The sequence below is a fragment of the Scyliorhinus torazame genome, chromosome 14 (genome assembly GCF_047496885.1).
Source record: "Scyliorhinus torazame isolate Kashiwa2021f chromosome 14, sScyTor2.1, whole genome shotgun sequence".
Taxonomy (NCBI): Eukaryota; Metazoa; Chordata; class Chondrichthyes; order Carcharhiniformes; family Scyliorhinidae; genus Scyliorhinus; species Scyliorhinus torazame.
Genome location: NC_092720.1, coordinates 223968395 through 223993348, shown reverse-complemented (window position 1 = coordinate 223993348; position 24954 = coordinate 223968395). Strand labels below are relative to the sequence as shown.

Genomic DNA, 24954 nt, shown 5'->3' with positions numbered 1-24954 from the left:
GGGGGGGAGTGGTTAACGGTGACACAGGGAGATCGGGGGAGTGGTTAACGGTGACATAGGGAGATCGGGGGGAGTGGTTAACGGTGACACAGGGAGATCAGGGGGAGTGGTTAATGGTGACACAGGGAGATCAGGGGGAGTGGTTAACGGTGACACAGGGAGATCAGGGGGAGTGGTTAACGGTGACACAGGGAGATCAGGGGGAGTGGTTAACGGTGACACAGGGAGATCGGGGGACTGGTTAACGGTGACACAGGGAGATCGGGGGAGTGGTTAACGGTGACATAGGGAGATCGGGGGAGTGGTTAACGGTGACACAGGGAGATCGGGGGGAGTGGTTAACGGTGACACAGGGAGATCAGGGGGAGTGGTTAACTGTGACACAGGGAGATCGGGGGAGTGGTTAACGGTGACACAGGGAGATCGGGGAGTGGTTAACGGTGACACAGGGAGATCGGGGGGAGTGGTTAACGGTGACACAGGGAGATCGGGGGAGTGGTTAACGGTGACACAGGGAGATCGGGGGGAATGTTTAGCGGTGACACAGGGAGGTCAGGGGGAGTGTTTAACGGTGACACAGGGAGATCGGGGAGTGGTTAACGGTGACACAGGGAGATCGGGGGGGAGTGGTTAACGGTGACACAGGGAGATCGGGGGAGTGGTTAACGGTGACATAGGGAGATCGGGGGGAGTGGTTAACGGTGACACAGGGAGATCAGGGGGAGTGGTTAATGGTGACACAGGGAGATCAGGGGGAGTGGTTAACGGTGACACAGGGAGATCAGGGGGAGTGGTTAACGGTGACACAGGGAGATCAGGGGGAGTGGTTAACGGTGACACAGGGAGATCGGGGGACTGGTTAACGGTGACACAGGGAGATCGGGGGAGTGGTTAACGGTGACATAGGGAGATCGGGGGAGTGGTTAACGGTGACACAGGGAGATCGGGGGGAGTGGTTAACGGTGACACAGGGAGATCAGGGGGAGTGGTTAACTGTGACACAGGGAGATCGGGGAGTGGTTAACGGTGACACAGGGAGATCGGGGGGAGTGGTTAACGGTGACACAGGGAGATCGGGGGAGTGGTTAACGGTGACACAGGGAGATCGGGGGGAATGTTTAGCGGTGACACAGGGAGGTCAGGGGGAGTGTTTAACGGTGACACAGGGAGATCGGGGAGTGGTTAACGGTGACACGGAGATCGGGGGAGTGGTTAACGGTGACACAGGGAGATCGGGGGAGTGGTTAACGGTGACACAGGGAGATCGGGGAGTGGTTAACGGTGACACAGGGAGATCGGGGGAGTGGTTAACGGTGACACAAGGAGATCGGGGGGAATGGTTAACGGTGACACAGGGAGATCGGGGGAGTGGTTAACGGTGACACAGGGAGATCGGGGGAGTGGTTAACGGTGACACAGGGAGATCGGGGGAGTGGTTAACGGTGACACAGGGAGATCGGGGGGGAATGGTTAGCGGTGACACAGGGAGATCGGGGAGTGGTTAACGGTGACACAGGGAGATCGGGGGAGTGGTTAACGGTGACACAGGGAGATCGGGGGGAATGGTTAGCGGTGACACAGGGAGATCGGGGAGTGGTTAACGGTGACACAGGGAGATCGGGGGAGTGGTTAACGGTGACACAGGGAGATCGGGGGGAATGGTTAACGGTGACACAGGGAGATCGGGGAGTGGTTAACGGTGACACAGGGAGATCGGGGGGAGTGGTTAACGGTGACACAGGGAGATCAGGGGGAGTGGTTAACGGTGACACAGGGAGATCAGGGGGAGTGGTTAGCGGTGACACAGGGAGAGCGGGGGAGTGGTTAACGGTGACACAGGGAGATCGGGGGAGTGGTTAACGGTGACACAGGGAGATCAGGGGGAGTGGTTAACGGTGACACAGGGAGATCGGGGGGAGTGGTTAACGGTGACACAGGTAGATCAGGGGGAGTGGTTAACGGTGACACAGGGAGATCGGGGGGGAGTGGTTAACGGTGACACAGGTAGATCAGGGGGAGTGGTTAACGGTGACACAGGGAGATCGGGGGGAGTGGTTAACGGTGACACAGGGAGATCAGGGGGAGTAGTTAACGGTGACACAGGGAGATCGGGGGAGTGTTTAACGGTGACACAGGTAGATCAGGGGGAGTGGTTAACGGTGACACAGGGACAGGCGACACACTGCTTCCACACTGTTGCTGATGTCTGCCTGGTGGAAGCAGGAGCTCTCAGGCGAGACAGCAGTCGGAGGTCTGGTGGATCCCTGGACCCAGCTGGGTCCCAGCCTGAAGCTGCGGCCTGGCAGTTGGCAAGCTCCCCACGGGGCCAACCCTTGGCAGTGCTAACCTGGCGCCAGGGAGTGTTCCAGGTCACCAATCTCCCCTGTTCTCGACCACCCGACCCCCCCCCCCCCCCTGCCCTGGGTGCCGTTACGCCTGGTCCACATTTGTGTGGTCAATGAACCCCAGGCACTAGGCCATCATTTAAATATGCAGATTCCTTCTGGCCCAGTGAGGGCGAGATCCAGTTCACACTGGGCAGAGCGAGTCAAGTGACTCGACCGGCAAGCGCGCGGCATGGAGCCAAATTTGGTGGCTCTCACACGATTCACCCATTGCGGCTGGCACTGCGCCAGGCACAATGGGATCGCTGAATCGCGTCCTTTGTTTCTGACACTCATACGAAAGGCAGCGAATTGAAGGTGGTCCGTCAGTCACCTCCGCTCTGCCTGTTTGTAACCCCGTCTTGTCAGGCCAGACAATCCCCTCTAACCCAGGAGGAGAGTGCGGACTCTAACAGTTTCCAGGCAGGGAATAGACACATGTGCCCAGGCAGAAATATCACTCTTTAAACTTACTCGTCCTTGATAAAAATGATTGGAACTGTTCAGTATTCAGACCGAGATAGAAGATGGAAATGTAGATGATCACTGCTAAACTCAGGAAACATCCAAAGCCTGCGGTGGCTCTGCACCACAGGGAGAGGTCTGTGAAAGGGAGGGAAGAGAGATGTTAGTGAAATAAGGGTTTGGCTGCTCCGTCCCTAATCCACAATCCTGAAAACACCGATTCTCTTCTCGAAGACTGAACAATGAGGCGCAGGAGAAAGTCTTTCCCAGTCAAACACACATCTTATAATAAACCAATTGCAGTGTTAAAGGAACACGTCGATCAGAGAGTGCTAACAGAGGAGGGAGGGACTGAGGGAGGAAGGGGGTGGGAGATCAGTGGAGAAGGGGTGAGGGAGGTGAACGGGGGGGAGGTTAAGTGAGAGGGGATGAGGGAGGTGTCGGGGAGAGTCTGAGTGAGGTGAGTGGGAGGGACTGAGGGAAGTTAATGCCAGACTCGAGAAGCTCGTGGATTGAAACAGGTGAGGGAGAACAGAATTGATCTGTCGGTGGGTGTGAGGTTTTCAGTCCAAACCTCCTCGGATTCTCACTCCCCACCCATCTGTGCCAAATGTCTTCCATACTGTCCCACCGGACCTTGTAGACTCAGGCCGGGAAAGACCCAAGCTGTGTAGCATGTCTCCAGAATCCTCCCCTGTCTGAGGCAAGGACACACTTCCTTTTTTACTGCACTAGCTGCTGTGAAGCAGGTAGATTTAAAGGGCCGATTGAAAATGTCAGGTCAGGGAGAAGGTAAAGGCGGTGGATGTTGTCCACATGGACTTCAGTAAGGCAAGGTGCTTCATGGCAGGCTGGTACAAAAGGTGAAGTCACACGGGATCAGGGGTGAGCTGGCAAGGTGGATACAGAACTGGCTAGGTCATAGAAGGCGGAGAGTAGCAATGGAGGGATGCTTTTCTAATTGGAGGGCTGTGACCAGTGGTGTTCCACAGGGATCAGTGCTGGGACCTTTGCACTTTGTAGTATATATAAATGATTTGGAGGAAAATGTAACTGGTCTGATTAGTAAGTTTGCAGACGACACAAAGGTTGGTGGAATTGCGGATAGCGATGAGGACTGTCAGAGGATACAGCAGGATTTAGATCGGTTGGAGACTTAGTCATAGACAGTCAGAATTTACAGTGCAGAAGGAGGCCATTCGGCCCATTGAGTCTGCACCAGCCCTTACAAAAAGCACCCTACTCAAGCCCATGTATCTACCCTATAACCCAGTAACCCCCACTTAACCTTTTTTGGACACTGAGGGCAATTTATCACGGCCAATCCACCTAACCCGCACATCTTTGGACTGTGGGAGGAAACCGGAGCACCCGGAGGAAATCCACGCAGACACGGGGAGAACGTGCAGACTCCGCACAGACAATGACCCAAGCTGGGAATCGAACCTGGGACCATGGAGCTGTGAAGCAACTGTGCTAACCACTGTGCTGCCCGCTTGGGCGGAGAGATGGCAGATGGAGTTTAATCCGGACAAATGTGAGGTGATGCATTTTGGAAGATCTAATACAGGTGGGAAATATACAGTGAATGGCAGAACCCTCAAGAGTATTGAAAGTCAAAGAGATCTCGGTGTACAGGTCCACAGGTCACTGAAAAAGGGCGACACAGGTGGAGAAGGTAGTCAAGAAGGCATACGGCATGCTTGCCTTCATTGGCCGGGGCATTGAGTATAAGAATTGGCAAGTCATGTTGCAGCTGTATAGAACCTTAGTTAGGCCACACTTGGAGAATAGTGTTCAATTCTGGTCGCCACACTACCAGAAGGATGTGGAGACTTTAGAGAGGGTGCAGAAGAGATTTACCAGGATGTTGCCTGGTATGAAGGGCATTAGCTATGAGGAGAGGTTGAATAAACTTGGTTTGTTCTCACTGGAACGACGGAGGTTGAGGGGTGACCTGATAGAGGTCTACAAAATTATGAGTGGCATAGACAGAGTGGATAGTCAGAGACTTTTCCCCGGGGTAGAGGGGTCAATTACTAGGGGGCATAGGTTTAAGGTGAGAGGGGAAAGGTTTAGAGGAGATGTACGAGGCAAGTTTTTTACGCAGAGGGTAGTGGGTGCCTGGAACTCGCTACCGGAGGAGGTGGTGGAAGCAGGGACGATAGTGACGTTTAAGGGGCGTCTTTAACAAATACATGAATAGGATGGGAATAGAGGGATATGGTCCCAGGAAGGGTGTTTTTTTTTAGTTCAGACAGGCAGATGGTCGGTACAGGCTTGGAGGGCCGAATGGCCTGTTTCTGTGCTGTAATTTGCTTTGTTCTTTGTCTAAGGTAAGTGACTGTGATTTAGGGGATGGTGTGGGGGGGGGGGGGCAGTCGGATATTGGACGACTGAACATCGGGAGGGGGTGTTGTGGAGTTGCAGGTCAGGGACACTTGAGAGAGATGGACATCAGGTGGCTGTCGGACAGCGGGCCCATATGGGTTGGGTCTGTTTGGGGACTCTGGGGGAGGGCGAAGGGGGGTGGGGGGGAGTGGTCCAGCAGGGTCAGGGATGTGAATTGGGCCTGCGGTGTTAGACGTTTAGCTGCTGTTGTATAAAGAGTCAAAGGTTCTGCTCCTTTTCACCAACACCTTTATTTCACTTTAACAGACTCTGCACAAAACTCTATCATCACATCACCTGCCACAAAGACCACCTGAAGCCCCTTTACATAATCAGTGTCAATTATTGGATACTTAACATAAATAAGACAACTAATTGGAATGTCTCTTAATGCATTACTTAATATGCGGAGGAGTGGGTGGAGTCCCATATGTGTGGAGGTCGGGAAATATTAATTGGTGGAATGGGGTGGGGGTGTCATCTCCTTGGGGGAGGTTGGGCATGTGTGGGCATTGGTCTGGGGTCTTTACAATGGTTACGTAGAAGTGAGAACTCTTTCCGAGTTAATCACTGGTGTAAAAGTGACAGGACCGCCCAAAGTTAGCGAAGTTAGTGCAGTTGCTCCAGGGAAGTTTACCCTTCGGGAGAATTGCCCACAAATTCTAATCTGGGAATTTCGGATGATTCCCCACCATTGGAATAATCCCTAACCCACATATCTGGTGCATTATGTTTGGATTTTGGCCATGTGATAAATGTAAACAATTGTAATAAACAATTGAAGAAGCATACAGCCAGTATGTTTGCCAAATATGTAATTAAGGGGCCATAAAGTGAGGTCATCATTGCTTTTAACCATTTATTCTATCTACAGATAGTGGGCCAATGAAACAATGCTTTGGGTTGTGGAGGATCTGTGTGGTGTAGATCATTTATGAGGGATTTTATTTTGGTCCTGGATAAACAGGTCATGAGACATCTTGTGGGAGGAGGTAGTAGATATCTTATTATGCTTAGGGTAGAGGTGATTTAAGGGGGAGCGCCAGGTCTGTCTGTAGTTTCAGCTTGCCACTGGATTTTAAACTGAACGCAAGTATCTTAAGTCTGCACCTGAATGGTTCTATCCAAGATCTTGACACGGAGAAAAGCAAGTAAACTTGATTATTAACTTTATTTAGAAGTGGTTTTTGAACTATATTGGTTTTCTTAATTGGAATATATGTAGCTGCAGTTTTTCCTTTTATGTAAGAATTGTTTAAACTGTTAACTGTAGAGCTATTACTCTGTTGATAATGTGATTGATTTTGTGTTTGAATTAAAGTTTGTTTTTACACCAAAGATACCGAATGGTCGGTGTTATCGCTCCTGTACAGTCACCTTTCCTCAGTTTACCAAATCGCAAATAGTTGGTTCTCAACCAGAATGCTAACACCCTCTATTCCTCTAATGAGGTTTAATCGTGGTTTGTAAGGCATAGACTGCAACTGTATCAGTCAGGAATGTATCCTAGCTGCACAACATCAGGTTCGGATGGAAATATCAATTTCAGAGCAGAGGATGAAAGAGATTTATTGGTTCTTGGGCCCTCACAACCTCCCCATGCAGCTTGAATGACGTTCATCATTGTCGCAAATCGACCTGATGAACACTCAGTAAGGAAGGGGGAAACTGCGGGAAAATCTACAGACAGCTACTGGACAAGGCGAGACTGCTACTGGACGAAGCCAGACGAAAATGAGGAGACGAACTGGGGACAGAAGTGGGGTGGGGACTCTGGAACGAAGCACTGAGCAGGGCCAACTCCACCTCCTCCTGCGCAAGGCTCAGCCTCATGCAGTTCAAAGAGGTGCACAGAGCGCACCTGACCAGAACCCGAATGAGCAGGTTCTTCCCGGAGGTGGAGGATAAATGTGAACAGTGCCAGAGGGGCCCGGCCAACCACGCCCACATGTTCTGGGCTTGTCCCAAACCTGCTGGGTTCTGGACAGCCTTCTCCGAGGCAATGTTCAAGGTTGTGGGGGTGAGGGTGGAGCCGTGCCCGAGAGTGGCAATTTTCGGGGTATCGGAGCAGCCAGAGCTACACATGGGGAAGAGGGCTGACGCCTTAGCTTTCGCTTCCCTAACCGCACGGTGGAGAATCCTGCTGGGCTGGCGATCGGCAGCACCACCCACAGCTGCAGCCTGGCTCACTGACCTCTCGGAACCTCTCCACCTGGAGAAGATTAAATACGCCGTCCGAGGGACGGAAGAAGGCTTCCTCAAAGCATGCTGGGAATTCGTCGGCATGTTCCAGGACCTGTTCAAAGCCAACAGCAAGTAGGGAAGAAGCGAGAGACGGGAGAGAGCAGACAGAGGGACACACAACTCGGAGGGAAGATTGGGAACAAGAGAGGTGGAAACTCAGGGGAACTGCAGAGAGAAACATGTAGGGGGAGGAGGGGGCAGAAAGCCCCTCCCTCATCCCCACTCCGAACCCAGAAATCTGCCAACAGGAAACATTTAAAAAAAAATTTTGTGTACCCAATTCATTTTTTTCCCAATTAAGGGGCAATTTAGCGTGGCCAATCCATCTACCCATCCCATCTTTGGGTTGTGGGGGCGAAACCCACGCAGACACGGGGAGAATGTGCAAACTCCACACGGACAGTGGCGCAGAGCCGGGATCGAACCTGGCAGCATGGTGTCGTGAGGCAGCAATGCTACCCACTGCGCCACCGTGCTGCCCTTGAACAGAAAACTTAAAGGGAAGAGGGGAAAAGGGGAGAATAGGAGCTAGGAGACAGGACACCCTAACGAAAAAGGGTGATGCCAAGGAGGGTTCACAGGGGGGGGGGGGGAAGAAACACCAAGAACGTGTATAATTGAAAACGGCAATAAAACTATTAAAAAAAATATCACAATCGCACATCGACTGGGTTTAATTTGATGACAGGAACCACAGGCGGGTATCTGACTGTAGCGAGTGTGTGCGTTCAGACATCAGTAAAACAGGCCACTTACCCGATTCAAATACAGACAGAAGACAGGCAATCAACAGGCTGATGATGGACACAAGTTGAAAGACCATAAAAATGGTGGTTAGTTCTTTCTGCCGGTCAGGATCTGTGAATCCCAAAATGGGAAAAGCAAATGTCGGCAAATGACGATTTGATCTAGGAACAGCCTGACAATTTAACCTGCTTATTATTCATAAATACCTTTGGATGTATTTAAGGTAATGATTATGATCACTGCTGCTATGAAGGTAGCCAAACCACTGACCAAAGCAATGATGGATATCAATGCAGCACAAATAAGAATGAAGAGAAGCACTGAAATATGAAAATAACATCAATTTATTCCAGTATAACAAACAATTTTGAAGTACATCAGGAAGTATTTTGGTGGGAAATCCCACATGGCTATTTTAACTGAAGTGACACATTTCCATTCGAACGAAACAGCGAGAATATGTTGCTGACAGTCAGAGCACGGACTTTGGTCACAATAATGCTACAACCACAATATCAGGGCCTCCTCAACCAAAATACAACTGAATTCTTAGATGTGGCTTCCCATTAGCTCAGAGCTAAGGGCACAGTTCAACTTAACCAATACCAATATTTCACTGGGCAGAGAAAAAAATCCCTAAAACGCACTGCATACTGTATCAGACTAACCATTTACCCAGTACAGTCAGAATATGAGTTCTCCCAGTGAGCCAGAGAAGACACAGCCAGAGTGAGACAGCAGGGAGTGAGTTTGGGAATTCGAAGCTGGGTGGGGAGGAGGTGCTTTTTAACCCTGGTAAGTGACTGGTCAGTAGTTTTTCTTTTCATTGTCTAATTTATTTATTTTTTCTTTCGTTTTTTGGAATTGTAGCTGTATAAGTTAACCTAAGGTTTAAGACATGGCAGAAGATCCCAGACCCGTGTCATGCTCCTCGTGTGCGATGTGGGAGCTCAGGGACACGTCCACTGTCCCTGGCTACTTCACGTGCAAGAAGTGTGTCCAGTTGCAGCTCCTGTTAGACCGCTTGACGGCTCTGGAGCTGCGGATGGACTCACTTTGGAGCATCCGCGATGCTGAGGACGTCGTGGATAGCACGTTTAACGAGTTGGTCACACCGCAGGTGAAAGTTACTGAGGGAGATAGAAAATGGGTGACCAAAAGACAGAGCAAGAGTAGGAAGGCAGTGCAGGTGTCCCCTGCGGTCATCTCCCTGCCAAACAGATATATCGCTTTGGATACTGTTGAGGGAGATGGTTCACCAGGGGAAGGCAGCAGCAGCCAGGTTCATGGCACTGTGGCTGGCTCTGCTGCGCAGGGGGCAGGAGAAGAATGGCAGGGCTATAGTGATAGGGGACTCAATCTTAAGGGGAATAGACAGGCGGTTCTGCGGACGCAATCGAGACTCCAGGATAGTATGTTGCCTCCCTGGTGCAAGGGTCAAGGATATCTCGGAGCGGCTGCAGGACATTCTGTGGGGGTGGGGGGTGAACAGCCAGCTGTCGTGGTGCACATAGGCACCAACGATATAGGTAAAAAACAGGACGAGGTCCTACAAGCTGAATTCAGGGAGTTAGGAGTTAAACTAAAAAGGAGGATCTCAAAGGTAGTAATCTCAGGATTGCTACCAGTGCCACGTGCTAGTCAGGGTAGGAATGTCAGGATAGATAGGATGACTGCGTGGCTAGAGAGATGGTGCAAGAGGGAGGGATTCAAATTCCTGGGGCATTAGAACCGGTTCTGGGGGAGGTGGACCAGTACAAACCGGACGGTCTGCACCTGGGTAGGACTGGAACCGATGTCCTGGGGGGGGTGTTTGCTCGAGCTTTTGGGGAGGGTTTAAACTAATGTGGCAGGGGGATGGGAACCGATGCAGGAAGTTGGAAGGTAGTAAAACAGGGACAGAAACAAAAGGCAGTAAGGGGGAAAGTGTAAGGCAGAGAAGCCAGAGTCAAAAATCAAAAAGGGCGACAATACAAGGTACAGTGACTGAGGGGAGCTCAGTGAATAGGCCCAGTAATACTAAAAGGAATAAAACGGGAAGTAAAAACAGAAATGGTCAGCGACGCGGCAGGTTGTTACATGAAGATATGGGTTCAATGACAAGGAAAATTAGGAGAAAAGTTAAGAGGAAATATAACTTAGGAGAGGTTACTGATCGAGGTGTTAAGATTCAAAACAGAGGTATAAAAGCCAACATAAGTGTACTTTACCTGAATGCTCGTAGTATTCGGAATAAACTAACTGAGTTGATGGTGCAAATCATCGTGAATGACTATGATTTAGTGGCCATTACTGAAACATGGTTAAAGGATGGTCACTACTGGGAGTTAAATATCCAAAGGTATCAAACTATCGGAAGGACAGAGTGGATGGTAAGGGAGGTGGTGTAGCTCTGTTATTTAAGGATAACATCCGGGCAATATTAACGGATGACATCGGTGCTATGGAGGATAAGGTTGAATCCATTTGGGTGGAAATCAGGAATAGTAAGGCGAAAAAGTCACTGATAGGAGTAGTCTATAGGCCACCAAATAGTAACAGGATGGTGGGGCAGGCAATAAACAAAGAAATAACTGATGCATTTAGAAATGGTACAGCAGTTATCATGGAGGATTTTAATCTACATGTCGATTGGTTTAACCAGGTCGGTCAAAGGAGTCTTGAGGAGGAGTTTATAGAATGTATCCACGATAGTTTTCTAGAACAGTATGTAATGGAACCTAAGAGGGAACAAGCGGTATTAGATCTGGTCCGATGTAATGAGACAGGATTGATTAATGATCTCATAGTTAGGGATCCTCTCGGAAGGAGCTATCACAATGTGGTGGAATTTAAAATACAGTTGGAGGGTGAGAAGGTAAAATCAAACACTAACGTTTTGTGCTTAAACAAAGGAGATTACAATGGGATGAGAGAAGAACTAGCTAAGGTAGACTGGGAGCAAAGACTTTATATGGTGAAACAGTTGAGGAACAGTGGAGAACCTTCCAAGCAATTTTTCACAGTGCTCAGCAAAGGTTTATACCAACAAAAAGGAAGGACGGTAGAAAGAGGGAAAATCGACCGTGGATATCTAAGGTATCAAATTGAAGGAAAAAGCATACAAAGTGGCAAATATTAGTGGGAGACTAGAGGACTGGGAAATCTTTAGGGGGCAACAGAAAGCTACTAAAAAAGCTATAAAGAAGAGTAAGATAGATTATGAGAGTAAACTTGCTCAGAATATAAAACAGATAGTAAAAGTTTCTACAAATATATAAAACAAAAAAGAGTGGCTAAGGTAAATATTGGTCTTTTAGAGGATGAGAAGGGAGATTTAATAATGGGAGCTGAGGAAATGGCTGAGGAGCTGAACAGGTTTTTTGGGTCGGTCTTCACAGTGGAAGACACAAATAACATGCCAGTGACTGAGAGAAATGAGGCTATGAGAGGTAAGGACCTTGAGATGATTGTTATCACTAAGGAGGCAGTGATGGGCAAGCTCATGGGGCTAAAGGTAGACAAGTCTCCTGGCCCTGATGGAATGCATGCCAGAGTGCTAAAAGAGATGGCTAAGGAAATTGCAAATGCACTAGTGATAATTTACCAAAATTCACTGGACTCTGGGGTGGTCCTGGCGGATTGGAAATGAGCAAACGTGACACCACTGTTTAAAAAATGAGGTAGGCAGAAAGCGGGTAATTATAGGCCAGTGAGCTTAACTTGGATAGTAGGGAAGATGCTGGAATCTATCATTAAGGAAGAAATAGCGAGGCATCTGGATGGAAATTGTCCCATTGGGCAGACGCAGCATGGGTTCATAAAGGGCAGGTCGTGCCTAACTAATTTAGTGGAATTTTTTGAGGACATTAACAGTTCGGTAGATAACGGGGAGCCAATGGATGTGGTAAATCTGGATTTCCAGAAAGCCTTTGACAAGGTGCCACACAAAAGGTTGCTACATAAGATAAAGATGCATGGCATTAAGGGTAAAGAAGTAGCACGGATAGAGGATTGGTTAATTAATAGAAAGCAAAGAGTGGGGATGAATGGGTGTTTCTCTGGTTGGCAATCAGTAGCTAGTGGTGTCCCTCAGGGATCACTGTTGGGCCCACAACTGTTCACAATTTACATAGATGATTTGGAGTTGGGGACCAAGGGCAATGTGTCCAAGTTTGCAGACGACACTAAGATGAGTGGTAAAGCAAAAAGTGCAGAGGATACTGGAAGTCTGCAGAGGGATTTGGATAGGTTAAGTGAATGCGCTAGGGTCTGGCAGATGGAATACAATGTTGACAAATGTGAGGTTATCCATTTTGGTCGGAATAACAGCAAAAGGGATTATTATTTAAATGATAAAATATTAAAACATGCTGCTGTGCAGAGAGACCTGGGTGTCCGAGTGCATGAGTCGCAAAAAGTTGATTTACAAGTACAACAGGTGATTAATAAGTCGAATGGAGTTTTGTCCTTCATTGCGAGAGGGATGGAGTTTAAGACTAGGGAGGTTATGCTGCAATTGTATAAGGTGTTAGTGAGGCCACACCTGGAGTATTGTGTTCAGTTTTGGTCTCCTTACTTGAGAAAGGACGTACTGGCACTGGAGGGTGTGCAGAGGAGATTCACTAGGTTAATCCCAGAGCTGAAGGGGTTGGATTACGAGGAGAGGTTGAGTAGACTGGGACTGTACTCGTTGGAATTTAGAAGGATGAGGGGGGGATCTTATAAAAACATATAAAATTATGAAGGGAATAGATTGGATAGATGCAGTCAGGTTGTTTCCACAGGTGGATGAAAGCAGAACTATGGGGCATAGTCTCAAAATAACGGGAAGTAGATTTAGGACTGAGTTTAGGAGGAACTTCTTCACCCAAAGGGTTGTCAATCTATGGAATTCCTTGCCCAGTGAAGCAGTTGAGGCTCCTTCGTAAATGTTTTTACGATAAAGATAGATAGTTTTTTGAAGAATAAAGGGATTAAGGGTTGTGGTGTTCGGGCCGGAAAGTGGAGCTGAGTCCACAAAAGATCAGCCATGATCTCATTGAATGGCGGAGCAGGCTCGAGGGGCCAGATGGCCGACTCCTGCTCCTAGTTCTTATATATAATCCCATGCCCCTCACACTGTATCAGACTCTAACAATTTACCCAGTACCGTCAGGATATAATCCCACTTTACTCACACTGAATTAGACTGTAACCATTTACCCAGTACAGTCAGGATATAATCCCACTTTACTCACACAGAATCAGACTGTAACCATTTACCCAGTACAGTCAGATTATAATCCCATGTCCTCCACACTGTATCAGACTGTGAAACTTTACCCAGTAGTCAGAATATAATCCCACTTTACTCACACTGTATCAAACTGTGAAACTTTACCCAGTACAATCAGAATATAATCCCATGTCCCTCACACTGTATCAGACTGTGAAATATTACCCAGTACAGTCAGAATATAATCCCATGTCCTCCACGCTGTATCAGACTGTGAAGGTTTACCCAGTACAGTCAGAATATAATCCCATGTCTCTCACACTGTATCAGACTGTGAAATTTTACCCAGTACAGTCAGAATATAATCCCACTTTACCCACACTGTATCAGGCTATGACATTTTACCCAGTACAGTCCGAATATAATCCCATCACACCGTATTAGACTGTGAAACTGTACCCAGTACAATCAGAATATAGTCCCTTGTCCTTCACGCTGTATCAGACTGTGAAACATTACCCAGTACAATAAGAATATAATCCCATGTCCCTCACGCGGTATAAACGGTGAAACATTACCCAGTACAGTCGGATTATAATACCATGTTCCTCACATATCATCAGACTGTGAAACTTTGTGCAGTAGAATCACAACATAATCCAATGTCCTTTACACTGCAACAGATTGTGGAAACATTACCCAGTACAGTCAGAGTATAATCCCATGTCCCTCACGCAGTATCAGACTGTGAAACATTACCCAGTACAGTCAGAATATAATCCCATGTCCCTCACGCTGTATCAGGCTGTGAAGGTTTACCCAGTACAGTCAGAATATAATCCCATGTCCCTCACACTGTATCAGACTGTGAAGGTTTACCCAGTACAGTCAGAATATAATCCCATGTCCTCTACACTGTATCAGACTGTGAAACTTTACCCAGTAGTCAGAATATAATCCCATGTCCTCCACACTGCAGCAGACTGTGAAACTTTACCCAGTACAGTCAGAATATAATCCCATGTCCTCCACACTGCAGCAGACTGTGAAACTTTACCCAGTACAGTCAGAATATAATCCTATGTCCCTCACAATGTGTCAGACTGTGAAACGTTACCCAAAACAGTCAGAATATAATCCCATGTCCCTCACACTGTATCAGACTGTGAAACATTACCCAGTACAGTCAGAATATAATCCCACGTCCCTCACGCTGTATCAGACTGTGAAGGTTTACCCAGTACAGTCAGAATATAATCCCATGTCCCTCACACTGTATCAGACTGTGAAATATTACCCAGTACAGTCAGAATATAATCCCACGTCCCTCACGCTGTATCAGACTGTGAAGGTTTACCCAGTACAGTCAGAATATAATCCCATGTCCCTCACACTGTATCAGACTGTGAAATTTTACCCAGTACAGTCAGAATATAATCCCATGTCCCTCACGCTGTATCAGACTGTGAAGGTTTACCCAGTACAGTCAGAATATAATCCCATGTCCCTCACACTGTATCAGAATGTGAACTTTTACCCAGTAGTCAGAATATAATCCTATGTCCCTCACACTGTATCAGACTGTGAAACATTACCCAGTACAGTCAGAATATAATCCCGTGTCCTCCACACTGTATCAGACTGTGAAACGTTACCCAGTACAGTCAGAATATAATCCCGTGTCCCTCACACTGTATCAGACTGTGAAACTTTACCCAATACAGTCAGAATATAATCCCATGTCCCTCACACTGTATCAGAATGTGAACTTTTACCCAGTACAGTCAGAATATAATCCCATGTCCCTCACGCTGTATCAGACTGTGAAATTTTACCCAGTACAGTCAGAGTATAATCCCATGTCCTCCACACTGTATCACACTGTGAAACATTACCCAGTACAGTCAGAATATAATCCCGTGTCCTCCACACTGTATCAGACTGTGAAACATTACCCAGTACAGTCAGAATATAATCCCATGTCCTCCACACTGTATTAGACTGTGAAACCTTACCCAGTACAGTCAGAATATAATCCCATGTCCCTCATACTGTATCAGACTGTGAAACTTTACCCAGTAGTCAGAATATAATCCCATGTCCCTCACACTGTATCAGACTGTGAAACTTTACCCAGTAGTCAGAATATAATCCCATGTCCCTCACACTGTATCAGACTGTGAGACATTACCCAGTACAGTCAGAATATAATCCCATATCCTCCACACTGTATCAGACTGTGAAACATTACCCAGTACAGTCAGAATATAATCCCATGTCCTCCACACTGTATTAGACTGTGAAACCTTACCCAGTACAGTCAGAATATAATCCCATGTCCCTCACACTGTATCAGACTGTGAAGCTTTACCCAGTACAGTCAGAATATAATCCCATGTCCTCCACACTGTATCAGACTGTGAAACATTACCCAGTACAGTCAGAATATAATCCCATGTCCTCCACACTGTATTAGACTGTGAAACCTTACCCAGTACAGTCAGAATATAATCCCATGTCCCTCACACTGTATCAGACTGTGAAACTTTACCCGGTAGTCAGAATATAATCCCATGTCCTCCACACTGTATCAGACTGTGAAACGTTACCCAGTACAGTCAGAATATAATCCCATGTCCTCCACACTGTATCAGACTGTGAAACGTTACCCAGTACAGTCAGAATATAATCCCGTGTCCTCCACACTGTATCAGACTGTGAAATTTTACCCAGTAGTCAGAATATAATCCCATGTCCTCCACACTGTATCAGACTGTGAAACGTTACCCAGTACAGTCAGAATATAATCCCATATCCTCCACACTGTATCAGACTGTGAAACGTTACCCAGTACAGTCAGAATATAATCCCGTGTCCTCCACACTGCAGCAGACTGTGAAACTTTACCCAGTAGTCAGAATATAATCCCATGTCCCTCACACTGTGAAACATTACCCAGTACAGTCAGAATATAATCCCATGTCCCTCACGCTGTTATCAGACTGTGAAATTTTACCTAGTGCAGTCAGAATATAATCCCATGTCCCTCACACTGTATCAGACTGTGAAACATTACCCAGTACAGTCAGAATATAATCCCATGTCCCTCACACTGTTATCAGACTGTGAAATTTTACCCAGTACAGTCAGAATATAATCCCATGTCCCTCACACTGTGAAACATTACCCAGTACAGTCAGAATATAATCCCATGTCCCTCACACTGTTATCAGACTGTGAAATTTTACCTAGTGCAGTCAGAATATAATCCCATGTCCCTCACACTGTATCAGACTGTGAAAGTTTACCTAGTGCAGTCAGAATATAATCCCATGTCCCTCACACTGTGAAACATTACCCAGTACAGTCAGAATATAATCCCATGTCCCTCACGCTGTATCAGACGATGAAATCCTACCGTCTGCTGTGAGGAAATGCGAGTTGCGGTTTGTGCTGACCTCGTTTCTTACGATGCAGGTATACATTCCACAATCCGTTACTTTCATGCTTCCGATAAAGAGGGTGCTGTTATCAAACTCCAACCGCATATGTGTGCTGCGCAAAGCTTTCTTATCTTTTTGCCAAATCATGCTGCTCACGTGTGCCTTTTGTATAATGCAGCTGAGTATAACATGATCCAATACATGGAAAGGATCCTGAATGATCTGCGGCGATCGCAATTGTTCTGCCAAAATGGGAAGTCACAAAGGTTGAAGTGAACATGCACGGAAATATGAGTTCTTCACTGAATGCAGCTCGAGACAGAGTAAGAGTTTGAAAAATGGCTGGGGAAGGGATTTTAAGGGTTAATTTCAGGGGACAATTTCTTCCTAAAGTGTAGTCTCGTTTGAATTAAGCATTTGACTGCTGAGGTTAAGTTCCTTTCAGTCCTATTCCCGACTGGGGTGGTCCCGGCGGATTGGAAATTAGCAAACATGACACCATTGTTTAAAAAAGGAGGTAGGCAGAAAGCGGTAATTATAGGCCAGTGAGCTTAACTTCGGTAGGAGGGAAGATGCTGGAATCTATCATCAAGGAAGAAATAGCGAGGCATTTATCCATTTTGGTAGGAATAACAGCAAAGGGATTATTATTTAAATGATAAAATATTAAAACATGCTGCTGTGCAGAGAGACCTGGGTCTGCTAGTGCATGAGTCGCAAAAAGTTGATTTACAGGTGCAACAGGTGATTAAGAAGGCAAATGGAGTTTTGTCCTTCATTGCTAGAGGGCTGGAGTTTAAGACTAGGGAGGTTATGCTGCAATTGTATACGGTGTTAGTGAGGCCACACCTGGAGTATTGTGTTCAGTTTTGGTCTCCTTACTTGAGAAAGGACAAACTGGCACTGGAGGGTGTGCAGAGGAGTCACTAGGTTAATCCCAGAGTTCAAGGGGTTGGATTACGAGGAGAGATTGAGTAGACTGGGACTGTACTCGTTGGAATTTAGAAGGATGTGGGGGGGGGGGGTGTTATGGAAACATATAAGATTATGAAGGGAATAGATAGGATAGATGCGGGGAGGTTGTTTTCACTGGCGGGTGAAAGCAGAACTAAGGGGCATAGCCTCAAAATAAGGGGAAGTAGATTTAGGACTGAGTTTAGGAGGAACCTCTTCACCCAAAGGGTTGTGAATCTTTTTTTAAAAAATGTTTTTATTCTCCAGTTTCACATTTTCCTTCGAAATTTACACCCCACCCACAGACAGTAAACGGTAACAAATACAAAATCAATCCCCTTAACAATACCAACGATCCCATCCTCCCACCACCCCAAACAACGGCCCACCTGTCAATATATGCATCCAATAAAACAAACCCTCCGACGGTGGAAACAAAAAACAAAGGATAAAAAGAAAAAGGAGACTTTCGGAAGCATCATGGGGGGAGTAACCATGCTAGATGGGGATCTAGCGGGGGGGGAGGGGGGTCAACTGGGGTGCTGCTGCTGGGAGCGAGAGGGAGCTGGCAAGGGAAGAGATGGTCGGGACGGGAGTGCGCCGCCTGGGGGACGGGTGGGTGCGTGGGACCTGGATGTGGGACTGGCCTAGAGTAGGGGATGGCTAGTCGGTGGGGCGGCCCCCCAGTTCGGCTGATCACGTGGAATGTGAGAGGCCTAAATGGGCCGATTAAGAGGGCCCAAGTGTTCGCGCACTTAAAAGAACTGAAGGCAGACGTGGTCATGCTTCAGGAGACGCATCTGAAGGTGGCGGATCAGGTTAGGTTAAGGAAAGGATGGGTGGGACAGGTGTTCCACTCAGGGTTGGACGCGAAAAATAGAGGGGTGGCGATATTGGTGGGGAAACGGGTGTCGTTCGAGGCTAGGAATATAGTGGTGGACAATGGTGGTAGATATGTGATGGTGAGTGGTAGATTGCAGGGAAAGGAGGTCGTGCTGGTAAATGTATATGCCCCGAACTGGGACGACGCGGGATTTATGAAGCGGATGCTGGGACGTATCCCAGACCTGGAGGTAGGAAGCCTGGTAATGGGGGGGATTTTAATACTGTGCTGGATCCAGGGTTAGATCGGTCTAGATCCAGGACCGGAAGAAGGCCGGCAGCAGCCAAGGTGCTCAGGGGGTTTATGGAGCAAATGGGGGGAGTGGATCCGTGGAGATTTGCCAGGCCGTTGGCCAAAGAGTTCTCCTTTTTCTCCCATGTCCACAAGGTATATTCCCAAATAGATTTCTTTGTTTTGAGCAGGGCACTGATTCCGAGGGTGGCAGGAACGGAGTATTCGGCCATAGCCGTTTCAGACCATGCCCCGCACTGGGTGGATCTGGAGCTAGGAGAGGAGAGGGAACAGCGCCCACTCTGGCGACTGGGTGTGGGACTGTTGGCGGATGAGGGGGTCTGTGGAAGGGTGCGGGGATGTATTGAGAGGTACCTGGAGGCCAATGATGATGGTGAGGTCCAGGTGGGGGTAGTATGGGAAGTGCTGAAGGCGGTGGTTAGGGGAGAGTTGATCTCCATTAGGGCTTGCAGGGAGAAAGAGGAGGGCAGAGACGGGGAGGGATTAGTGGGGGAGATTTTGGGTATGGATAAAGGATATGCGGATGCCCCGGACGAAGGACTATATAGAGAGAGGCGAAGACTTCAGACGGAGTTTGACCTGCTGACCACGGGGGAGGGGGGGGGGGGGGGGGGGCGCCGGAGGCGCGGTGGAGGATGGCGCAGGGGATGGGATGCGAATGTGGGGAAAGGGTGAGCCGGCTGCTGGCCCACCAGCTTCGTGGGAGGATGGCGGCGAGGTAGGTGGGGGGAGTTGGGGATGAGGCGGGGGCTGCGGAGCGGAGTGCAGGGATGGTGGGTGAGGTGTTTGGGACCTTTTGTGGCAGGCTGTGTGGGTCCCGGCCCCCGGGGGGAGAAGAGGGGATGCAACGGTTTTTGGACCAATTGGGGTTCCCGGGGGTGGAGGAGCGGGAGGTGGTGGGTCTGGGGGCGCCAATCGGGGTGGATGAGGTGACTGGAGGGCTGGGGAACATGTAGGCAGGGAAGGCCCCGGGACCAGACGGGTTCCCGGTGGAATTTTACAGGAAATATGTGGACTTGTTGGCCCTGCTGCTGGCGAGAACCTTTAACGAGGCCAGAGAAGGGGGGATACTACCCCCGACAATGTCGGAGGCGACGATATCACTAATCCTGAAGCGAGATAAAGATCCGCTGCAATGCGGGTCATATAGGCCTATCTCGCTCCTGAATGTAGACGCCAAGTTGCTGGCAAAAGTGCTAGCGACGAGGATCGAGGATTGTGTCCCGGGGGTGGTGCATGAAGACCAGACAGGGTTTGTAAAGGGGAGACAATTGAATGTCAATGTGCAACGGCTGTTGGGGGTGATAATGATGCCCCCAGTGGAGGGGCAGGCAGAAATAGTGGTGGCGATGGATGCGGAGAAGGCATTCGATAGGGTAGAGTGGGAGTATTTAGTAGGGGCTGGTTTAGCACACTGGGCTAAATCGCTGGCTTTTAATGCAGACCAAGGCAGGCCAGCAGCACGGTTCGATTCCCGTACCAGCCTCCCCGAACAGGCGCCGGAATGTGGCGACTAGGGGCTTTTCACAGTAACTTCATTGAAGCCTATCAATAAGCGATTTTCATTTCATTTATGGGAGTTGTTGAGGAGGTTTGGGTTCGGGGAGGGGTTTGTCAATTGGGTCAAACTCCTCTATGGGGCCCCTGTGGCAAGTGTAGTCACAAATCGGCAGAGATAGGAGTATTTTCGGTTACATAGGGGAACAAGACAGGGGTGTCCCCTGTCCCCATTACTGTTCGTGCTGGCAATTGAACCACTGGCCATAGCGTTGAGACTCTAGGAAATGGAGGGGGGTAGTTAGAGGGGGAGAGGAACATCGAGTGTCACTCTACGCAGATGACCTACTGCTGTATGTGGCGGATCCTGTGGAGGGGATGACAGAGGTTATGCAGATATTGAGGGAGTTTGGAGATTTTTCGGGATATAGGCTTAATATGGGGAAGAGTGAGCTTTTCGTAGTCCACCCCGGGGATCAGGGAAGAGGGATAGACGGCCTGCCGCTAAGGAGAGTGGAAAGGAGCTTCCGATATTTGGGGATTCAGGTAGCCAAGAGCTGGGGACCTCTACACACACTCAATCTGACGCGGCTGGTGGAGCAGATGGAGGAGGATTTCAAGAGGTGGGATATGCTGCCGCTCTCACTGGCGGGCAGAGTGCAGGCGGTCAAGATGATGGTCCTCCCAAGGTTTCTTTTTGTGTTTCAATGTCTCCCCATTTTGATCACTAAGGCCTTTTTAAAGAAAATAGATAGGAGTGTTGTGAGTTTCGTGTGGGCAGGGAAGACCCCGAGGGTAAGGAGGGGGTTCCTGCAGCGCAGCAGGGACAGAGGGGGACTGGCGTTGCCGAACCTGGACGACTATTACTGGGCCGCCAATGTGGCGATGGTTCGCAAGTGGATGAGTGAGGGAGAGGGGGCGGCGTGGAAGAGGCTGGAGATGGCGTCCTGTAAGGGAACGAGCCTAAAGGCGCTGGTGACGGCGCCGCTACCGCTCTCCCCGAAAAGGTACACCACGAACCCAGTGGTGGCAGCAACCTTAAGGATCTGGGGGCAATGGAGGCGACATAGGGGTGTGACGGGTGCCTCGGTGTGGTCCCCGATCAGGAACAACCATAGGTTTGTCCCAGGAAGGATGGACGGAGGGTTCCAGAGCTGGCATCAGGCAGGAATTAGGAGATTGAGAGACTTGTTTATTGACGGGAGTTTGCGAGCCTGGGAGCGCTGGAGGAAAAATATGAGTTGCCCCCGGGGAATATCTTTAGATACATGCAAGTGAGGGCGTTTACGAGGCAACTGGTGAGGGAATTTCCGCTGCTCCCGACACAGGGGATCCAGGATAGAGTGATTTCGGGGGTATGGGTCGGGGAGGGCAAAGTGTCTGAAATATATCAGGAGATGAGAGACGAGGGGGAGGCGCTGGTAGAGGAGCTGAAAGGAAAATGGGAAGAGCTCGGGGAGGAGATTGAGGAGGGTCTGTGGGCTGATGCCCTAAGTAGGGTAAATTCCTCTTCCTCGTGTGCCAGGCTTAGTCTGATACAATTTAAGGTTCTACACAGAGCATACATGACGGGAGCAAGGCTGAGCAGGCTCTTCGGAGTGGAGGACAGGTGCGGGAGGTGCTTGGGAAGCCCGGCGAACCACACACATATGTTTTGGTCGTGTCCGGCACTGGATGAGTACTGGAGGGGAGTGGCAAGAGTGATTTCAAAGGTGGTGAAGGTCCGGGTCAAGCCAGGCTGGGGGTTAGCTATATTTGGGGTAGCGGAGGAGCCGGGAGTGCAGGAGGCGAAAGAGGCCGATATTCTGGCCTTTGCGTCCCTGGTAGCCCGGCGAAGGATCTTACTCATGTGGAAGGAAGCGAAACCCCCCGGCGTGGAGGCCTGGAAAAATTGAACGGGTGAAGTTTGCGTTGAGAGGATCGGTTCAGGGTTTCTCCAGGCAGTGGCAACCGTTCCTTGACTATCTTGCGGAACGTTAAGGGAAAACAGATCGTCAGCAGCCCAGAGGGGGAGCACTAATTTTTTGTTACTTTGCCAGTTCACTATTTCATTTAAATAATGTTACTTATTAGTTATTGTGTTATCGCTTATGTTGATTTGTAAGGTGGAAAAATTGTGTTTGAAAACTTTAATAAAATATATTTTTAAAAAAAGAAATTAAATCGGATCAAGGATCGAATTTTACTTCAAAGTTATTCAAAGAAGTTATGGATAGCTTAGGAATAAAACAATTTAAATCAACTGCGTACCATCCGGAATCGCAGGGAGCGTTAGAAAGGTGGCATCAGACATTAAAGACAATGTTGAGGGCTTATTGTCAAGATTATCTAGAGGATTGGGATAAAGGAATTCCATTCATATTGTTTGCAATTAGGGATGCAGCTAATGAGGCTACCAAATTTAGTCCTTTTGAACTAATTTTTGGTCATGAGGTAAGAGGACCACTTAAATTGATTAAGGAAAAATTGGTGGGTGAGAAATCGGAAATTACATTATTGGATTACGTGTCAAATTTTAGGGAACGATTAAATAGAGCAGGGGAATTGGCTAGACAACATTTGAAAGTTGCACAAAATGTGATGAAATGGGTAGCGGACAAGAAATCCAAAGTTCGTAGTTTTGCCAGTGGGGATAAAGTTTTAGTGTTGTTACCAGTGGTAGGGGAGCCTTTAAAAGCTAGGTTTTGTGGACCTTATCAGATTGAAAGGAAATTAAGTGAGGTGAATTATGTGGTAAAAACACCAGATAGAAGGAAAACTCACCGAGTGTGTCATGTGAATATGCTTAAAAGGTCCTTTGAAAGGGAAGGAGAGAAAAAGGTTTGAATGATTCTAACTCAAAGTGACAAACCAAATCCAGATGACTGTGAATTTGACCTCAAATTAAATTGGAAAATGAGGATGTTCTTAAAAATTGGGATGAATTGTTAAGCTACCTTCCAGAGGAAAAATGAACTGACCTGAAAGAGTTATTGATATCACATGGGCAAGTTTGTGGAGATAAATTGGGAAGTACTAAAGTGGCTATACATGATGTAGATGTGGGAAATGCTGTTCCAATCAAACAACATCCATATAGACTTAATCCTTCAAAATTGGCACAGGTTAACAAAGAGATTGAGAGTATGCTTACAAATGGCATAATTGAAATGGGTTGCAGCCAATGGAGCTCACCCATAGTGATGGTACCTAAAGGCTTTTCCCCAGGGTAGAGGGGTCAATTACTAGGGGGCATAGGTTTAAGGTGAGAGGGGCAAGGTTTAGAGTAGATGTACGAGGCAAGTCTTTTACGCAGAGGGTAGTGGGTGCCTGGAACTCGCTACCGGAGGAGGTAGTGGAAGCAGGGACGATAGTGACATTTAAGGGGCATCTTGACAAATACATGAATAGGATGGGAATAGAGGGATACGGACCCTGGAAGTGTAGAAGATTGTAGTTTAGTCGGGCAGCATGGTCGGCACGGGCTTGGAGGGCCGAAGGGCCTGTTCCTGTGCTGTACATTTCTTTGTTGTTGTTTGTTGTAAACCAGACGGTACCCAATGGTTGTGTGTGGACTATCGAAAGGTGAATGCAGTTACAAGAACGGACTCTTATCCTATCCCATGTTTGAAGGATTGCATTGAGAAAGTGGGACAATCTGCTTTTATTTCCAACTTCCAGACATGGATAGAACATTTAAAACTTCGTATGGAGTTCTTCGATCGACTTCAGGAGGCGGGTTTGGTGATGAACCTAGCCGAAAGTGAATTTGGAGAAGCCCGAATCACTTTCCTTGCGGAGTTTCCGATACCCTCAAGTCGAAGGGAAATAATGCGATCTCTTAGCATGAATGAATTTAATCGAACCTTTGTGCAAAAGATTTGTTGCATGGTTGCTCCACTGATGGACTTGCTATAGAAACATCAAAAATGTCAATGGACAGCGGACTTTCAACAGGCATTTGACTGCCTGAGAACTGTGATCACCAATGTTCCTCACAGGTACTCTGTGGTCAGATTGAATTAAAGTATCTGATTCTAAAAAGAAATGCCGAGGAGTAGAGGAATGGATGGATCGTGCAGAGACTTTGTTCAAAGAGACTGTCAATCGAGAAGGGTTTTGGTTGGAGGAAGAAGAACAAAGAAAAATGGACTATATTATTATACCTATTTGCGTGTGTTTTTTTTAAATGAAAAGGTATATTTACTGTGTACATTTCTTAGTGGATGGTGCAAAAGTGAAACCATCTTGAAGTTGATGGTTTATTTATTTTTCTTGGGGGGAGGTGTCATGTGAGAGTACCTTTAAGAAATGGATGTTTAAGCAATGTAGTGATGTCAGAGTATGTGTGGAGCTTGGTTTTAGTTCAGCCATTTTGCAATGTAGTTTCAGTTTTGAGGAAAAGAGCTTGGGTGTGTGTCTGTGTTTGCAGTTAGCTGGATCTGCTGTGATCTCTGCCATGAAAGACTATCTCTGGATCATTTGGGTGATTTAAACTCATAATAGTAAAACCTTTAA

At 47.9% G+C, this 24954-nt stretch overlaps 1 protein-coding gene across 1 annotated transcript in view; it reads right to left on the bottom strand.

The window, feature by feature from the left end:
- The window catches only part of LOC140389184 (uncharacterized), a 153039-nt gene that overhangs the window by 89068 nt on the left and 39017 nt on the right, over positions 1–24954 (bottom strand). The window contains exons 3-6 of the mRNA XM_072473346.1: positions 16847–17113; positions 8438–8551; positions 8241–8342; positions 2859–2987 (exon numbers count right to left, since the gene is read on the bottom strand). Of these exons, the coding sequence (XP_072329447.1) occupies positions 2859–2987; positions 8241–8342; positions 8438–8551; positions 16847–17113 (612 nt within the window). The remainder of the gene's footprint in view (positions 1–2858; positions 2988–8240; positions 8343–8437; positions 8552–16846; positions 17114–24954) is intronic.